At 42.0% G+C, this 17,804-nt stretch overlaps 1 protein-coding gene across 8 annotated transcripts in view; it reads right to left on the reverse strand.

The window, feature by feature from the left end:
• The window catches only part of TNS1 (tensin 1), a 431,204-nt gene that overhangs the window by 223,342 nt on the left and 190,058 nt on the right, over positions 1-17,804 (reverse strand). Inside the window, exon 1 of one of the 8 annotated variants that reach the window (XM_042473749.1) lies at positions 14,869-15,307. The exons of 6 other annotated variants lie outside the window; for them this stretch is intronic. In XM_042473749.1, the coding sequence (XP_042329683.1) occupies positions 14,869-14,895 (27 nt within the window). In that variant the 5' untranslated portion in view covers positions 14,896-15,307. Of the gene's footprint in view, positions 1-14,868; positions 15,308-17,804 lie in introns of those variants that run through there. One more of the 8 variants, XM_042473763.1, reaches the window with a different exon arrangement.

Raw genomic sequence — 17,804 nt, forward strand, 5'->3', positions numbered from 1 at the left:
GGTTCCTTGATCAGTACTGCATAGGATAAGAGACGAGTTGTTCCTTATTCCATTGGGTTTTGTTTCGGTATGGAGGTACTAGGTAACTAACTTCTTTCCTTCCTTCAGCTTCTCCTTCATGATAGTGACACAATTCTATTTTCCTATTTAAAAGGAGAGGGGGCAGAATAAAATAATAGGAAAAATTAGTAGTTTATACCCAGACAAATGCTGACCAATTCAACACTGGTTTTCTGCTGTTCCAGAAACTAGAACGCAAACCAGTGAGTTCAGATTACAAGAAAAGAGATTCCACTTAAACGTTAGGAAGAACCTCTAGTCTATACTAGCTATTCAACAGTGGAATGGACTACCTAGGAGGATGGTGGACTTTATGTCTTTGGAGATCTTTAAACAGAGCTTGGATGGTCATATTTTGGAGTGCTTTAGTTGTGTATTCCAACTCTATGATTCTATCATTCAATGAACACTACCTGATTTGGCTGTAGAGTTCCTACGTTTCAGGCACAGATCCTCCACATTTGTACTCCAAGATGCCAAGAACTCAGTCTACAAATTTCTGAATTCAAAGCTCTGTAATGGTAGATTCCTAGGGAAAAGCTGCTTGTCCACCATTTCTGATCTCCTGCAATGCCAAGTTCAGAAAGTCTTAGCCAGTGGCCCTGAGGCATGAATCTGCTGAAAGTCAAGTCATTCTGGAAAGAGTTCATTAAGGAAAAGACTTTGGGAAAACATCCTTTGAGCAAAAGAGTGATGTTTCCTTGTGATCTGTGCAAGCACAAAGAACAACAGGAACTAAGGCTGGTGCTTTCACCTCTTGTCCCTGATGCTCAGGAAGCTGCTGCTAGAATCCTAGAGTCAGTTCTAGCTGGAGAGAGAAGTGCAAAGTTGGATATAAATGTTGGAAAATAATTTAGAAAAACAGCTAGAGTTATATGACCAGCATTATCAACAATGCCTTAAGCAGGGATGGAAAGCCTGGACATTGGGGCTGCTTGTGGCCCTTGGAAGCTCCCTTTGGGCCTCTTGCAGCTGAAGAAATTGGACAGTTTTCCACACAAACCAGTTGATCATTTAGGTTAAGGATAGTGCAGAGAGGAAATATTTCTCCCTGCATTAGGGACTGCTGTTTTTCACCACTAGTAGCAGCAGGAAAACAATGATAGCAATAGAAATTGTTTGGAAATGGAGATAATTTTAACTCCTCTTATCACAGACTTTATATCTTTAATAGTTTTAGTATAATAGCATTTATATTATCAAAGACTAATACTTTGGCCTAAATGCAAATATTAATCCAGATTACAGTAGTCCAGTGAATCAAGGGGAACTTTAGTGAATCAGCACTTAGGTATGCTCCACTATTTTAGTGTATTTGTTCTAGTTGGGACTAACAATTGGATTTAGCCAAAGAGTGGGAATTACACAGGCTTCCAAATGCTATTAGACTGCAACTCCCAGTTGCCACAGCCAGCATAGCCAAAGATAAGGAAATGTTGGGACCTGCTGTCTAATAATGTCACTAGTTGCACAGAAGTCCCACTACACCTTTAGGCATTTGCTAATAAATCCACCCTAATGTGCATAGCCAACATTAACTTTTTTTTCTGATTCTGGAACTATAAATCCACTACATTCCTTTGCCTTCAACTGTGCATTTTGTTAGAGGACAAGCAAAACAAAACAGGCTGCTGGCATCTATCAGATCTCCCCCCATCTTCTTTCCCAAGTATTTAGTTTCTGTCTGGTTCTAACTTGTTCTGCAATGGAATTCCAACTCCTTTCTGCACAGCTATGCCTTTTATTTATTTAGCAATTCGGATCACTGATAAAATATTAGTAGCACTTGAAAACACTGTAATCTGAACTTCAGTAATACCATTACAAATGGCATCAGGAAGTTGCATATATTTATAGCTTGCTTTTTGTTCCAGATCAGATTTGAAGAAATTACAAGCAAAAGCAAAATGTTTCTGCTTCTTTCTGCTTTCTGCCATTATTATTCCTGCTACTCCATCAGCCCCATTTATTAGACCAACCACTGGGATCCAAGATCAAGTAAGGGTCTTTCTGGCTCATCTCACCTTTGTGAGGAAAGGAAATTCTGCTTAGCTAACAATTCTGCCACACAAGGCAGGAGAACAGAAGTTCCTCCTTCCCTGCTAAGTCTGTACTGGCACTGTGAAGCCTAGAAGAAAGAAAGGAAGAGTTTTCCTTGAAGGTCAAACATGACAAGGAGATGTAGATTTGTGACTGGATCCAGGATCTCTATGTTTACAGAAAATATCAAGATGGGGAAGGATATGGACTGAAATCATGATATTGGGGAAAGTGTAATTTAACCCCTCACATACACACCCACTGGGAAATCTCAGTGGGAATCTCCCTCAACCCAAGTACAGTTGGCCCCCCTTATCCAAGGATTCAAGCATCCACAGTTTGAAAATATTCAAAAAAAGTATAAATTCCAAATAGCAAACCTTCGCCATTTTATATAAAGGACACCATTTTGCTATGCCATTGTATTTAATGGAACTTGAGCATCCACGGATTTTGTTATCCACAGGGGATCCTGGAACCAAACCTCAGCGGATAACAAGGGCCCACTGTAATTTGTCCCTTCATGAAAAGGAAGTGGGAATGGTGAGAATTAGCCTTGGGTCAGAAAGTGCCATTACAGTCAGTACACCCTTCTTGCTTCCAGCTTTTAAAAACAAACCAATTGCTATAAATTTTGTACAGCACATGTCAGAATTTTGTCTATTTAGTGTCTGGGAATATTAAGGGGAAAGATAACAGAACTCTTAAGCACTTCCTAAAACCCCTCATTGCTGTCCAGTTTGCAGCAAAATGTAGGCAAGTGGCTGCTTCCTTACTTATTGTTGTTTGCATAAGAGAATGGTTTTTTCCTATGTGCAGCTGCTGATACTTTTAGTTGGCTGGTGTTGGCTCCCAAGCCTAAAAAGGCAAAGTTTTCAAAGCTTCTTTTTGGGATTCATAGAGGGTGATGCTGGAAATTGGCACACACCCTTCAGCTTTGAAATCTGCAGAAAATAGCCTGCCCCAAGCCCACCATTTTGCCATGACTGTTTACCTACATCTACTTCTCTGCAGTATCTCCTATCCAATATAATCCTGTGCTTACCCAAATTCATTAACTTTTGTAGACTTCTAAAAGACATCAGTTATTTGAAAGAAACAGCTAGAAACAGCTCTGCTTTAGTGCCCTCCAGGTGTGTTGCACAAAAATTTTCAACTTTGCAAAACCAGGTGTATTTGGAACACTCATGGCCAGTGGCCTTGATATCAGTGAGGTGGTGAATTCACTCTGGGGTTTATTCCAGAATTTAAAGGAGTTGTCCAAAATAGTAAATCCTAACCCCCCCCCCCCCCCCGCCAAACAACTTTACCACCATAGATGGGCCCTCTAAAACTCAAGGCAGATTTACTGACCCACTGTGAAATGATGAGACTTATCATTCAGGTTCTATTGTTCATATTCTAGTCTCTGCTGCTCCAAAGACTAGATTCAAATTGCAAGAAAAGATCATTAAGAAGTGTAATCGATTGCCTCAGAAGGCATCTTTGAAGCTCTTTAAGCAGAGGTTGGATGGGCATCTTTCAGGAGTGTTTTACTTCTGTATTCCCTAATGATAGGGAGTTGGGCTGGATAATTTCCACAGCCTCTTCCATCTCTAAGACTCTATGATTCTATGAGCACATCTGGAGGTCACTATGTTGGTGAAGGTTGATCTAGAGAAAGTAACCCAATAGTCCCTACTGGCCATTATCCTTTCTCCAAGATCAGCCAACATTAAATGCAAAGAAAGCAAAAGCAGATGTCAAGGGACAGATTAGGGATCAATACATTCCAACAGCAATCCATTTATAACAAATCTCTCTTTTTTAAAAAAAAAAGTTATTAAAGTAAAAGTATGTAATAGACTCTACTGTGGCCATGACTTGTGATATTTGGAATGAACGCTGCTGCTTTTCTTATGAGTGTGTGTGTCTGTATCTCTGTGTCCACACACACACACAAGCTTGCATAAGGATGAACCTGTGCTTATATTTATGCATAATTTTTGGTTAACCAATAAAGCAAAGTGACTGTCTGACATTTATACACATATTTAAACTTTAAAACTGACCCATCAATAAAACTCAGAGCGGCTTACATAAATATTTACATGGGGATGGAAAAAACAGTTTTCCTTTTAGACTCATTTCCTGCTCTTCAAGCTATTTCCCAAGCCAAAATATGGTTGCTGACTTGCAATAGGCCACAGTAGTTGTGCATTTAATGGCAATGTGACGTACCAGGATCAGTCAGTGATCATGTTCATTTCCATGCTGTGAAAAGGTTTTCCTACTAACTTCTGCATGTCAAACGCCTCTAAAAGACACAAGAGCAAACCAAGTTAGTGTGTTTTCTGATCAGTTGGCAATCCCAAACTCATTTGAACACACACTAACGACGTCAACATAAGTAGCATAAGAGGGCTCATGGTCCTATTGTAGCAAGAACTCAGGTCTCCAACAGTTGCACCATGAGGGGGTGTGGATCACACCAGGTGACACCCTAAAGGGGGGTGACACCACTGCTCCTCAAATAGGAGCTTTGCTGGTTTTAATTTATTTTGGCAAAAACTGGCTATACCATTCATCTGCTTCCCTTTAAAATGTTTTAAGAGATGGTGGAATTGGGGGGGAGGAGCTCAGTGAGAGGAGAAAGGAGTGGCCCCAGAATTTTTAAAAAATTAAAATTTCAAAATTCAAAATTTATTTAAATTTTCTTTAACATCACATTTTAACCAAATCTTCACTGCGTTGTACATATGATATTGTAAGTTGTGCTTATGATATTGTAATTTGAAGATATAATTTTAATTTTGCTAGTTATCTATGGCAGAATTATTAGCATTACATTCAGAGGTATATGAGAATTACAATGTACAAGTAACATTAGTGCAAAACTGCATTAATAAGGATTCTATATGGTGTGAAATGGAAGGAGGTCAATGGGGGGATGGCACCATGAGTTACCGCACTGGGTGGCACCAATCCTAGTGATGCCACTGGTCTCCAATAAGGTCCTGTGCCTTTTCTCTCCAACCCCACCATTCTGTTCTTTACACCAACCTTCTCTGTGGCTAGTAGTCTGTAACCCCGCTTCTATCCTTTGGGAGAGGCAGGGAAACACAAATATATTTTTATTTATTATTTATTATTTAATCAATCCTTTGTACTAGAATCCAGAGGCATATTTTCTCTTCTTCTAGGTCTGTTGACCTATCCAACTCACATATGGTACACCATGGTTGGATGAACTGCCGCATATAACCAGAGCTTGGGCAATCATTTCTAAAATACTAGCTACAATTAAAGGTATGGTTACCATTACAGTTACTTTTTTTAAACATAACTCTGTGGTTTCCCTTTTTTCCTAAAAGTAACTAGAATAGTTACATTTAGGTACTTTAAAAAAAAAAGGAAACGTGTTAATACTATGAGGTGTGGGCCCGTGGCACAAAATTCACTATCCTTCATTCCTGTCTCAGGCTCAGCATTCCTAACAGAGCACATGGCAAATGGACAAGTAACAGCTTGAAACATGTGAAATTCCTCTTCCATCATTCATTTAGGCAAGACCCCTTTAATTATAAAATTAACTTTAAAGTTACAGGCATACTATAAAAGGACTGATTCCCTCTTGAAATGCTGCAGTTACTGGGGAAATGAATTAATTACATTAATTGAAGTAATTCAAGTGAAAATGCTGAAAACCATACCTTTAAATAACCACTTATCTTTTATCCTATACATCAACAGAAGGAATCATGCAACCCTGCAGATGCTGTTGAGCTACTGTAAGAGCATTCCTCTGGAGAGTCGCATGATTTCTGTCCTTTTTTGAATTATTAAGGCCTGATTTAAACGAGCGCTATGAGATGCCCCCATCACGTGCGAGGGGCGGCGCTTTCAAACGCCCCTCGCACATGACAGGGGCGTAAAAATGGCAGCGCCCTATACACATGGGCTCCGCCATTTTGACGTGATGGACGCCTAGAGTCTGCATGTTGTGGCACCCAGATGACGTCGTGAGTGCGCAATGGAGCACCGCGGCATCACTGGCACGCCGGAAAAAGAAGCAACTTTTTGCGGCTTCTTTTTCTTGCCGCCGCCAAGCCGTGCAGTATATTTGCTGCGGCTTGCTGGCGGCACAAATGGCACCACCGCCAGACCATCCTTTAAGGATGGTCTGTAGCGCGCCTAAGATGGATATGAACCTACAGGAGACTTTGATAATATTTTGACAGGACAGGGTAGCAACTTTTACAGCCTGCTGAAAAGCAATGGAATGTAAACTTCCCTAAAAATGTCTATCTGAAGCCTATATCCCTTCCAGAGGCTAATTTTATTTATTTATTTATTTATTTATTTATTTATTCTCCATTTTTCAGCCATAATGACTTCCACAGCCACTTACAAATAGTGTGACAGTTTACTGCCCTCAAGCAAAGAATATTAATAGCTATGTGTACAGATACAAATACAGGATACATACACACTAACACAAAGAGAGGGGGAATCTGTGACACCTTAGATGTTTTTGGACTACAAATCCATCACCTCTCTCCATGGGCCATGGTTGTTACAGCTGATGGAAGCTGGGGTCTAAGAACACCAGCAGTTTCTTCCACCCTCACTAGCAACAGCTGTGCGATAACAGGTGAGCCACTAATAAACAGTTATAAGATGAGACTTATGAAAATTTTCTTCATAGTAAACTGATTAGGAAATGCACAGTTAATGTTGGAACACCCCATATCTAAAAAGCAGCTTTGCATTTTAACTATGGAAAGTAAAGGTGAAGGCATACACAAGATCACCTGCAGATCTGCATTCTTCCTGATATGCTAATCACATTCCTTTTGTGCCAGCTCTTCCAAGCAAGGTTCATTTAGAATTCCCCTTGTCTGTCTATGCAGATAAATGATTTACCAAGTTTATGTAGATAAATGATTTACTGATCTGGTTTATCTCAAGCAGCCACTGCCTGTTGACATCTGAAGGAAGTGGTGGGTCTCAGTTACTAACACCTGTCTCACCTTATGGCTTCACTTCCTGGCCTGCCACCTATTTTCAAAGCCCAGACAATGATCCCCAGCAGCCAACATACCGAGAGGTCCTGCCACAGATGCAGCTGGAAAAGCCAAGTTAGCTTCCTTCACTTATTCCAGGTGAATACATAGCCTCAGGGAATCCTACATTGGTCTGCAATGAAGACAGGTTTTATCTGTCACTCATATACACAAAGCCAAATCCCAGACGGCAATGGCTACAGCAGAAAGTGGAGGGGGGGGGGGGAAGCCAGTGATAAGGGTGATGCATTTGACCTGCCTCTTACCCTTACACTTCATTTGATCAGCTACATCCTCCTAAAGTAGCAAGATGGAATCCCTCAATCTCTAGCCTTACGTATGAACAAAAATGTGTTTCCCTGTTCAAAGTGTAGTGTACCCACAATTTTAGCAATCATGCTACAATAACCCAACAGACACTGAAATTATCTATTGCATTTTTACATGCCTGGTATGATAGTTCCTGTCTCAGTTCCATCTATGTATACCAACCCGCCACACTCTGCATCTGCATACACCTACCTATCACATTCTGCATCTGTATATACCTGTTTCTATATATACCTACCTGCTATATACTGCACATGCATCTGATACAAAAACTGGTTAATGAGGGAAGTTCACACCACAATAAATTAGTCAAACTCTCTGAGAGACCAAAGCTCTATTGCAAAGGTAGCACCTAGTGTGGAATTTTCCAGAGACTGAAAATCTGGCATGCAGTAATATACTTGTCCCATTATCCCAAGTATACATAAAATATCTAAATTGGCCACAACACATCAGGGTGTCCGCACCACACCTTTCCTTTATACACCATGTTTTAAATTTCTTTAATTCCTGACCCCCCCAAAGAAAACCTAGTTGTTTTTGGCTCGGGAGGGCAGGTGGAAGAGGAGGAACAATCGCACAGTGTTACCCAGTGCCGGGAGGAGGGGACTTCTGGGGGCAGGACATTCCCGGAGACAGTTAAAGGCCCAGGAGGGCAGGGTGAAGCACAGTGTGACCCAGTGCTGAGGGGCAGGACTTCCAGAGGGATGGGACTTCTGGGGGGATGGGACTTCCACCTTCTGGGGGCAGGACTCCCCAGAGACAGCTGAAGGCCCAGGAGGGCACACACCTGCTCCTCCTCTTCCCCCTGCCCTCCCAGGCCTTTAGCTGTCTCCAGGTAGGATGGAAATCCTTCCCCTGAAACGCAGAAGTCCCACCACCAAAAGTTCCATCCCCCAGAAGTCCCCCCTGGCACCAGGTAACACCTTTCAGTTTGGGAACTCGATCTGTAAAAGGTTTGCCACCCCTGCCCTAGCCGCTTGTACTTTTTTAATAACATGAGCCCTTTAGTGAATAAGTATCAATTTGCTTCACAGCTCTTGACATTCTGGAACCATAAGAACCTCAGAAGCTCCCTTACAAAGTCATACCATCTATATTCAGTATTGTCTACTGCTGACTGCAGGATTCTTTGTGTTTCAGACAAGGGTGATTCCAGACCTACCAGGAGATACTAAGGAATGAATCTGGGACCTTTTCGGTCCAAAATTTGTGCTCTACTACCAAGCTTACCTGTTACAGCCATTTCCTCTGCTATGGATGGGAGGGCATTTTGTTACTGGTATGCTTTGGTGCTAGCAAACACAAAGTAAGAAATAAGCATGCCCACCCTATGATGAAAAATAACATTACACTGGCATGTAAAACTTTTGCAATAAAACAGAAGTATTGCCTAGGACAGCATCCAAGAAAGTGTAAGGCTGTGGCCAATTTTCCAATGCCAGACCCAACAGTTCAGCTGCAGGGTACTCTTATGTCTTTATCTCCTCCCTTCTGGGTTGGGAGGTGTTCTTGGATCTATACACCCTACTGGAAACCCAGGCAGAGAATTGTGGCCAATCCACTCAAATGCTATCCAGTGACTCAGCACAGCCTTGCCAAACAGTCTCAGCAATGCCAATCAGTATGTCTGTTCACCATATGATTCCCACCCTGGGTGTGCAATAAAATAAACAGCACAATCTCCTGAGAAAAGACACAGAGATGGAACATAGGCACTCATATCTCTGAACATAACAACATTCTTTTCCCATCATATGATGTGTATGCCTAAAAACTTTCACAGCACACAACACCATGTGAAAGGTGGCCTATGGCCACAACAGGCAATATGTTTTTGCCCCTGGCAACAGCTGAACTGAGATAACTTTTGTTAGAAATGTAGTGGCTGTCATGCATGACTCCAAGATGCAACAGTCAACTTTGACATGTTGACCCTTCAGAAACCTCCAAGATCTGAAGTCATCAACTGCCCTCCTCAGGTCTTGCAAACTCAGGGTCTTGACTTGCTTGTTTGAACCTATCCACTTGTAATGTGGTCTTCCTCTTTACCTACTGTCTTCCACTTTACCAAATATTATAATGTTTTTAGTGAGTCACATTGTTTCATGATATATCCAAAGTGCAACAGCCTCAATTAAGTCAGCTTGGTTTCTAAGGATGACTTGCAGATTTGCTCTGGGACCCATTCATTTGTATTTTTAGCCATCCATAGTATCCACTGAACTTCCTCCAGCACCACATTTCAAATTATTTGAATTTCTTCCTATCAGCTTTCTTACTGAGACAGAATCCATTTATACCCCAGCAAGAAAAACAGAGTGCCTAGGCATGGACATGAGCAGACTACAGTGTGAAACAAGCAAACAACAATAATGCAGGGGATCAATGTGTCAAATGAAGAAGGAATAACTTTAAGAAACAAACTTAACTATGGTCCAAAACACACAAACAAGAAATAGCAGCTTTTGGCCACTTTGGGGGCATGGTATGCAGACGACGCATGCCTCTGGATCAGTTGGAAACCACTCTGGGCCTGCCTAAGGTGGCCTTGGTCCACCAGAAAAACGAGCCTAAAATCTCATTGGCCTTAGCTTCCGCATTACACTGTTGACTCATGTTCAATTTGTGGTCTCCTTGGATTCCTAGATCCCTTTTCCACATAGTCTCGTTCAGCCAGGTGTCAGCCATCCTATATCTGGCCAAAGTCTGAAATGTCAGACAGCAAGGAAAAAGGGACAGCAACAAGATAAAGATTTGGAACTGCAAGGTTGGACAAAAGTTACAAAGTTCAGAAACACTTTGGTTTCTGAGCCTTTATCAAACACTAGTATTGAAAAGGGTTGTCCCCTTTCCTCTCTTTTACAATTTCATGAGAACCAGACATTTATATCTGCAGTTATAAAGGACCTGAAGCTTGAGAGAATTAGCTCTGAAATGCTGAAGAAACCAAATTATGCTTCAGACTTTAGTCTCTGCAGTGTTTACATGGAAAGCACCAAGGATACACATCCTCCATGACATGATATGAAAATAACTTAGTAGGGCAGCAATCTCCATCCCTCTGAATTTATTAACATGCAGTTTGTTTCAGCAGTGGGTGTCCTGGTTTCTTGCCTGATAGCTATTGAATTTGATATCACTGCCCTGTCCTCATCCTAAATAATTGCCACACCTAGCATGCCTTCTAACTTTTATGCCCCCTATGTATGCAAGAGACTGTAAAAGCAGATTATGTAAACAAAGTTCTTCATCAAAGCACAGAAGAAATACAGACTAGGCATAGCAGGCAGGACAGAAGCTGGAGTGGCTTCTGGAGTCGTATATAGGATGAATCCAGGAGATATCAAAGCATACCTCAAACAAGCAGAGAATAAACACATTTCCAAGCAAGAGGGAAAAGAAACTTGGACCTTCTCAAAGAGTTCCACCATCTCCAGGAAGTCTAGTTAATGCTACACCCTTCTACAAAACAATGCACCAACCATCCTGCTTTAAATGCCAAAGCAGATTTGTTTAAAAGAACTGCAGGTCTTAGTTAAATGTTTGGGCTGCATTCTTATAGCTTGCCCCTTTTAAAGTTCATTTTGACATCTGGAGAAAGGTACAAATCTGGGATCAAACGGCACCAGAGACTCCACAAGCTCACAGCATTCCTCCTGTGCAGAAAGACTGGCTTCATGAGCAGGTGAGCACAGTCCTTCATTCAAAAGGAATACCTCCAAAGGGTTTGGGGCAAAGAGCTGCTGGGTTAACATAGCTTATATGAGACACATCTTTTAATTGTAGTTTCTTTTCTCAACCTCCTGCACCAGCTGCACACGTGTAGTGGATTTTTACCCCATTACTGACCATCATCTGTGAAACAATACTTCTTTCACAAGACAGTCTGTCTAAAATGCTGAAATGAATCTGAAGGTTCTTGCTTGTGTGCACAGAATTTTTAATGTCTATTGTTTTTAGATCCACTAAAGATCCAGCATGATATAGTGGTCAGAGCACTGCACTATGACTCTAAGGGTTAGGGTTCAATTCCCCACTTGGCCATGGAAATTCACTGGATTACCTTGGATGAGTAACATACTCTCTGTCTCAGAATACTCTATGACAGATTCACCTTAGGGTTCCCATAAGCTGAAAATGATCTGAAGGCAAAAAACAACAACAACAACAACAGATGAACATATTCACACAGAACACTGAATCAGGGACATCGTGTAAAACAATTGCACTTCTGTTTCTGCATCCAATACGAAGAACAAGGCATGTTACACTGCAGACAAAGCTAGACAAGACTTCATGTAATTGATGTCAATGGGACTCAAAATCACACTGGTCATTCATTGTGGCCCTTCTACATCCTTAAGGGATTTTAGCATTCTTGTTGCTGTACACCTTCAAGTAATTTCCAACATATGGCAAATCTGTCATAGTGCTTTCTCTGCAAGTTTTGTTCAGAGGGTATTTGCCATTCATTTCCTCTGAGGCTGAGAGAATGTAACATACCTACAGTCACCCAGTGAGTTTCAACAGTTGAACACATTTGAACCCTGGTCCCCAGTATCCTAGTCCAGCATTCAAACCACTATATCACACTGGCACTCCTTAGCATGCATAAACTTTTCCTGAATTGTGCTTATTAGAGTTTCAATACATTTTGAGTGATTACAAAGTTCTTGGCACTGAGGTTCAGTGAGCATTCACTCAGTCAGTGATGAGAAAATCACATATCATAGAACTGGAAGAGCCCACAAGGGCCATCCAGTCCAGCTCCCTGCTGTGCAGGAAGATACAATTAAAATACTCCCGACAGATGGCCATCCAGCCTCTGTTCAAAAAGCTCTGAAGAAGGACACTCCAGCACTCTCTGAGGCAGCATATTCCACTGTTGAACAAGTCTTACTGAAATGGTGATAACAGATTTCCCCCAATAGAGCCCCCAATCAGTTGGATGATGCTATTGATTAAACCAAATCTGGAAAACCCACTGAGAGGGTAAAATTTAGTGGCAGAGAATTACTTGAGCACTTCATTCCAATGGTGGGCAAGGCTGACAGCAAAAAGGTGGGACCAAAATTACCGATATGTTTTAGCTTAAAGCTCAGTAACTACACCTAAGAGAGGCATTTCAGTGGTTCAAAATGGGTGGTGGGAGCCATACAAAAACTAGGAAGCCATCAAATGATGGTATCACCAAAAAAAAAAGAGGATAGGGCTTTCTCGAGATGCCCAGGGGGCTGAACTGGGATCAGAGTGGGGCTGGATATGGCTCTCAGGACCTGAAGTTCTTCACCTTTGAACTCAATATAGATAATTCCAATATAGATATGTATAGCAACCTGTACTGCGTGTGCTCTCATCCAACAGCACAAATGCTTAATGCCCCTCCAAACAACAGACAGATGACCCTCCCTGCAGCCAAGTATGTTTTCAATTGTTCCCCCAGATTCCTGCTACAACCATCAGTCATTTGAAATTATTTTTCTCCCTAGCAAGCACTCCACACATTTTGCCCTTCTTCAGCCTCCAGCTGGCCATTAACAGCTTCCGACAGCGACCTTTGTTTTGCTTTTTTGGTGGGGTGACGCATCCATTTCCCGGCTCGCAAAGACTGTTTCCTTTTTCAAAGAACAAATCATGGATGGGCCAAGCCTAAATCCATCTGTGCTGAAAAAGGTCTGTGCAAAGAGCAAAGCCAAGCTGGACATAGCACAGCTTCAGCCTAGCATTCTCTCAGATCTTAAGGAGTCTCATTCACTTTTAGTATCAATCCTAAGAGATACAGAGCAGCCAATGTAAACAATCGATTTTATATAGATAGATAGATAGACAGATTGATAGAGAGAGAGAGAGAGAGAGAGAGAGAGAGAGAGACATATTGAAGACCTGAATGACTTCTTGGATTGCTGCTTCCCATGCTCTTCAATGCCACACCACCAAATTGCTTCTCCATCCCTTAATCTATAAGATCAGCTACCTCTGTAAACATCAGAGACATCAGAGATGGGGGAGAGAGAGAGAGAGAGGATTCCACAACTTTTCTGAGAGTTTTTTTCCAAAAGAGAAGGTAACTTTCTCAAGCTCAAGTCACATACTCTCAACCTCATAGGAAGGCAAAGAACGCTCCCCCCCCCCCCGAAAAATCTTGCCACCAATGCCCATGGGCACCTCAATCTGGGGATTTAACAGAAAAATCATAGTGCTTTCCTTATAAACCCTTTTCCTTTCCTGATAAATCCACCTCTGTCAGAAGGCAGAGTTATTAGAAACCCTGGTCTCTCCAAAGCAGGTGGACATAACTTTACAAATGTGCACTTGAAAGCTGACCCCTGCAGTCTACTTAATCAAGAGTCTGCGATAAAATGTAAAAAAAAAAAGAAGACACATTTTCATTTTAAATTTAATTTGAAATAAATATGAATAGACTTGAAGCCACCCACTTAAGGTAATTTTTAGAACTTGTCCTGTTGGTGACTGACTTTCAGGCATGATTGACAACTTCAGTTTGTTACTTGAAAATCTCATTACTGCAGATAAGGAACAAATCAATCACAGGGATCTCTTCAGTTCTTGATTATGAAGCAATCAAACCTGGAAAGTGATGAAGAGTCACATTTCCTTGTTGTGGCCTTAAGAGGTCAGTCACATGTAAACTCCTCCGTACACATTTGGTCTAAGTCTCCCATACCCTTCCCAGTTATCTGCCTCCATGGCTCTTGCCTAACCAAGAAATCAACAGGTGGAGGAGCAAAAAGAGAAGAGCAGACTCTTCCCTTATTACCTTGTTTCCATTCCTCACCTTTCCACTCCTGGTACAGCTGAATCTGAAACTGTTCCAACACACGTGCCTACTATACTCCCTTGTGCTAGTTAACAACAGTGCTAAGGGTTACATGGGTGCAGCAGGACAGACAATCACCCTTGCATACCAAAGATATACTGTCCCAGCAAAAGGGTGCACAAATGCACGTAACTGGAAATAGATGATGAGAATGAAACTCAGAGGTACAGAACCTAAAGCTTCAACAATATTGCTTCTTCTGTCATCTCCTTTAGGCCCTGTAATGCAGGGAAACACTACATTCCCCAGCATAAAGCCTGCTCAGCACACTGTAGCTAGCTTCCCCCGCTCCCCTCTCAACAATGTTGACAAATCTAAAACGGACTTCACATATCCAGACTTCCTTCAGATGTTCCCTGCTTCCTCAAAATGTCCAGTTTATTTTTAACAACTGCCATCTCTTCACAAAGCATTTTGCATTACAAGGGATTTCATTAACTGAATCAATACAAACCTTCTTTCAAGTATGAGCAAATCCCCTACACCCTCCTTTGCCATTTCCCCCAATTTCCTTTCCCTCTTCAACAAGGAAAATTGACAGTCAAACAGTACCTGGTTCATTACGCTTCCAAAATCCATTCTGCTGGGTTGTCTTATTAGAAAGTGGACCTCCAAGGTAAGGCTTACTAGATCCAAGGGGTAGGGGGACTCTTGGCCTCACCTTTAGTTTGCTTCTCCCTTCTTCATGGTCCGCAAGAAGCAGCAAAAGGTTTGTGAAACAGTGCAGATGGTATTAGTCAAAACTGGCAGTGGAAAAGAAGTTACACAGTATTCTGCTGGGAATGAAGAGAAGCCAAGGTCTTGCATTCAGATACTGGCAAAAGGGGAGACAGACCAGAGGCTTTTTGGGATGGTGGAGCTTTGAGCAGTGTACAGTGATGAAGCAAAGAGGGGAAAAGCTTTCAAAACTGCCTGCAAAGGGATTTTCCTCCTTCCCAATCTCCACCTTATTAGCACAGCCTCTCCCCCCCTCCCCATGCATCACTGTCCAAGTACAACATTGCACACGCCCAAAAAACAACACCACTAACTGTGTGGGGCTCTCTCTCTCTCTCTATTTTCTTTTTTTCCCTTTTCTCCTCCTTCAGCTTTAAAGGGCATGGCATCCATAAACCAGCCTGTATGAAAAGTCAGGGGGGGAGGGTAAGGGAGCTAGGGCAGGGGCAGTGGAAAGAGAAGCAATCCTGGAGCAAAGGGGGGAGTGAAATGAAACATCACAAGAGCACTGTGCAAACTGGATGCCTGTTTGAGTCTGTCTGGACTGAAAAGTCAGGCACATTATCGGGCCACAGCGGTAGAGAGTTGTATCCTGGCTATTCTCTCTCAGGCCCTTTATATTTTGCATCCTAGACTCCATTTTAAAAAAATAACATAAAAGTCAGCATCTGCACAGAACTCACAGTGGTCAGCTCTGCATACGATAAGGCCAAATGGATTGAACCAATTTAGCCTGTAGGTGGGGAGGGGGAATCATATTCAGTAATATTTCCCTGTGCTAAGTTCCCTGACAGAAGAAACCTAACAGGAAGCAGAGTTAACTAGAACAGTTTCCCCTGATATGCTAGATTTTATTCTAGATTTTTTTAATATGGGGAAAATGTATCATCATCATCATCATCATCATCATCATAATCATCATCCTGCTTTGTTGTTGTTGTTGTTCTATTTATACATGCATCTCACTTTTTTTCCCTCACAGTTGGGACACAAATGGCTCAGTGGCTCACAAATTTAAAAAAAACAACACAATAAAACATACAAAAGTGGGTGTTAAAATAGAATTAAACCAGTATAGTATCAAAATGCATCACTCATTAAAAATGAAACGTCATTTAAAAGATAAAAGTACTTAAGAACAGTAAGTATTAAAACAATTAAAATACTAAACATGACCACAGAAATCTCCAGTTACCCCTATATAACAGCTCCCATAGCCCAGGGCCCTACTGTTAGGCAATGTAGGTCAGGCACCTCAAGCAGAAAATCTGGGTGTCATGGAAGCACAGCAAATTGTTAGTTGTTATATTGGCCTTTACTGCTAAAGTTGAGGGGAAACTATTTGAGGGCTTTTCTGTCCCCTGTTCCAAAATATTTTCTTTCAGATGAGTGCCATTTACTACTTTGCCACAGGTGGCAAAATATTTTCAGCACACAATTGGTTCTGTGGATCCTTTTCTCCGCAGCCCAAGGAGAGTCAAGGAATGGAGTCATCCAGATGTTGTTGAGGTGTAATTTCTAGTGGGTCTTATTTCCAACTGTCTAAGGATGCTGGGATTGCAATTCAAATATCATCTCAATGGCTGCCTGGTTTGCATCTGTTATACATGCAAATTTACAAACAATACATTTCACACAAATCCATTCCTCGCTTGCCACATTCTCTACTTCCAAAATGCTCTTCATGAAGTTGGTCTCCTCATCACCCCACATTCTAGATGTCTGTTTTCAAACTAGGAAAAAAGAAGCAGCTCGAACGGGGAGTGAGGTGGAATTAAATAGGAAAAATGGCCAGTGGTGAAATAAAAATGGGCCTTGACCTGGTATACTTATTACAGATAACATTGTGTACCAATTCAATAATAATAATAATAATAATAACAACAACAACAACAACAATAACAATTTTCTTTCTATCCCGCTTTTTGCCGGGCAATCAAAGCGGCGTACAAGTTAAAATACATCCATATATACATAGTGCCCCCATAAAACAAGATTAAACATAGGTGCTTTCTGCACCGCCATTTGGGACGTCCTCCGGACGTCCCATTTTAAAAAAGGGGCATCTCTTATAGACGCCCCTGGGCCTAGTACGGACTCCGTCCGTACAAGATGGCGCCGGCCCTTCTACATGGCCGGCGCCATCTTTGCGTATCAGACGCTGAGCGTCCGTACGCGTCGCGCCGCTTGTGACGTAGCGAGCGCGATGGAAAAAGAAGCTCCATTTTGGAGCTTCTTTTTCAGTCCGCGCGGGAGTCGGGCCGTGTGAAGGCTCCGGCTCCCCCGCGGACCTACTGGCGGCGGCGGCAGAGCGCCGCAAAGCGGCGGTCTGTACCCCGCCAGAATAAGATTAAAAACTACATATTAAAAGCCAACTAATCCAAATAATGATCATCATAGGCAGAGTTCACTAGATGGGAAGTCTTATTCGTGACTGAGTATTTTATTCCGGGAAGGCCTGCCAGAAGAGAGCCGTCTTAATGGCTTTTTTAAAGCTCTCTATATTGGTAATTTGATGGATCTCGTCTGGCAGGCCATTCCATAAGTTGGGAGCGGCTGCAGAAAATGTCCTCTGGGAGGCTGCCATCAACCTGGTCTATAAGGGCTGTAATAAATTCCTCCCAGAGGACCTGAGTGTACGGGGCGGATAATATGGAAGCAGGTGATGCCTTAGATAGGTTGGGCCCAAGCCATGTATGGCTTTAAAGGTGATAACCAACACCTTGTACTGTGCCCGGAAACTGATAGGCAGCCAGTGGAGTGACTTCAAT

This window comes from Sceloporus undulatus, chromosome 1, assembly GCF_019175285.1.
Source record: "Sceloporus undulatus isolate JIND9_A2432 ecotype Alabama chromosome 1, SceUnd_v1.1, whole genome shotgun sequence".
Classification (NCBI taxonomy): Eukaryota; Metazoa; Chordata; class Lepidosauria; order Squamata; family Phrynosomatidae; genus Sceloporus; species Sceloporus undulatus.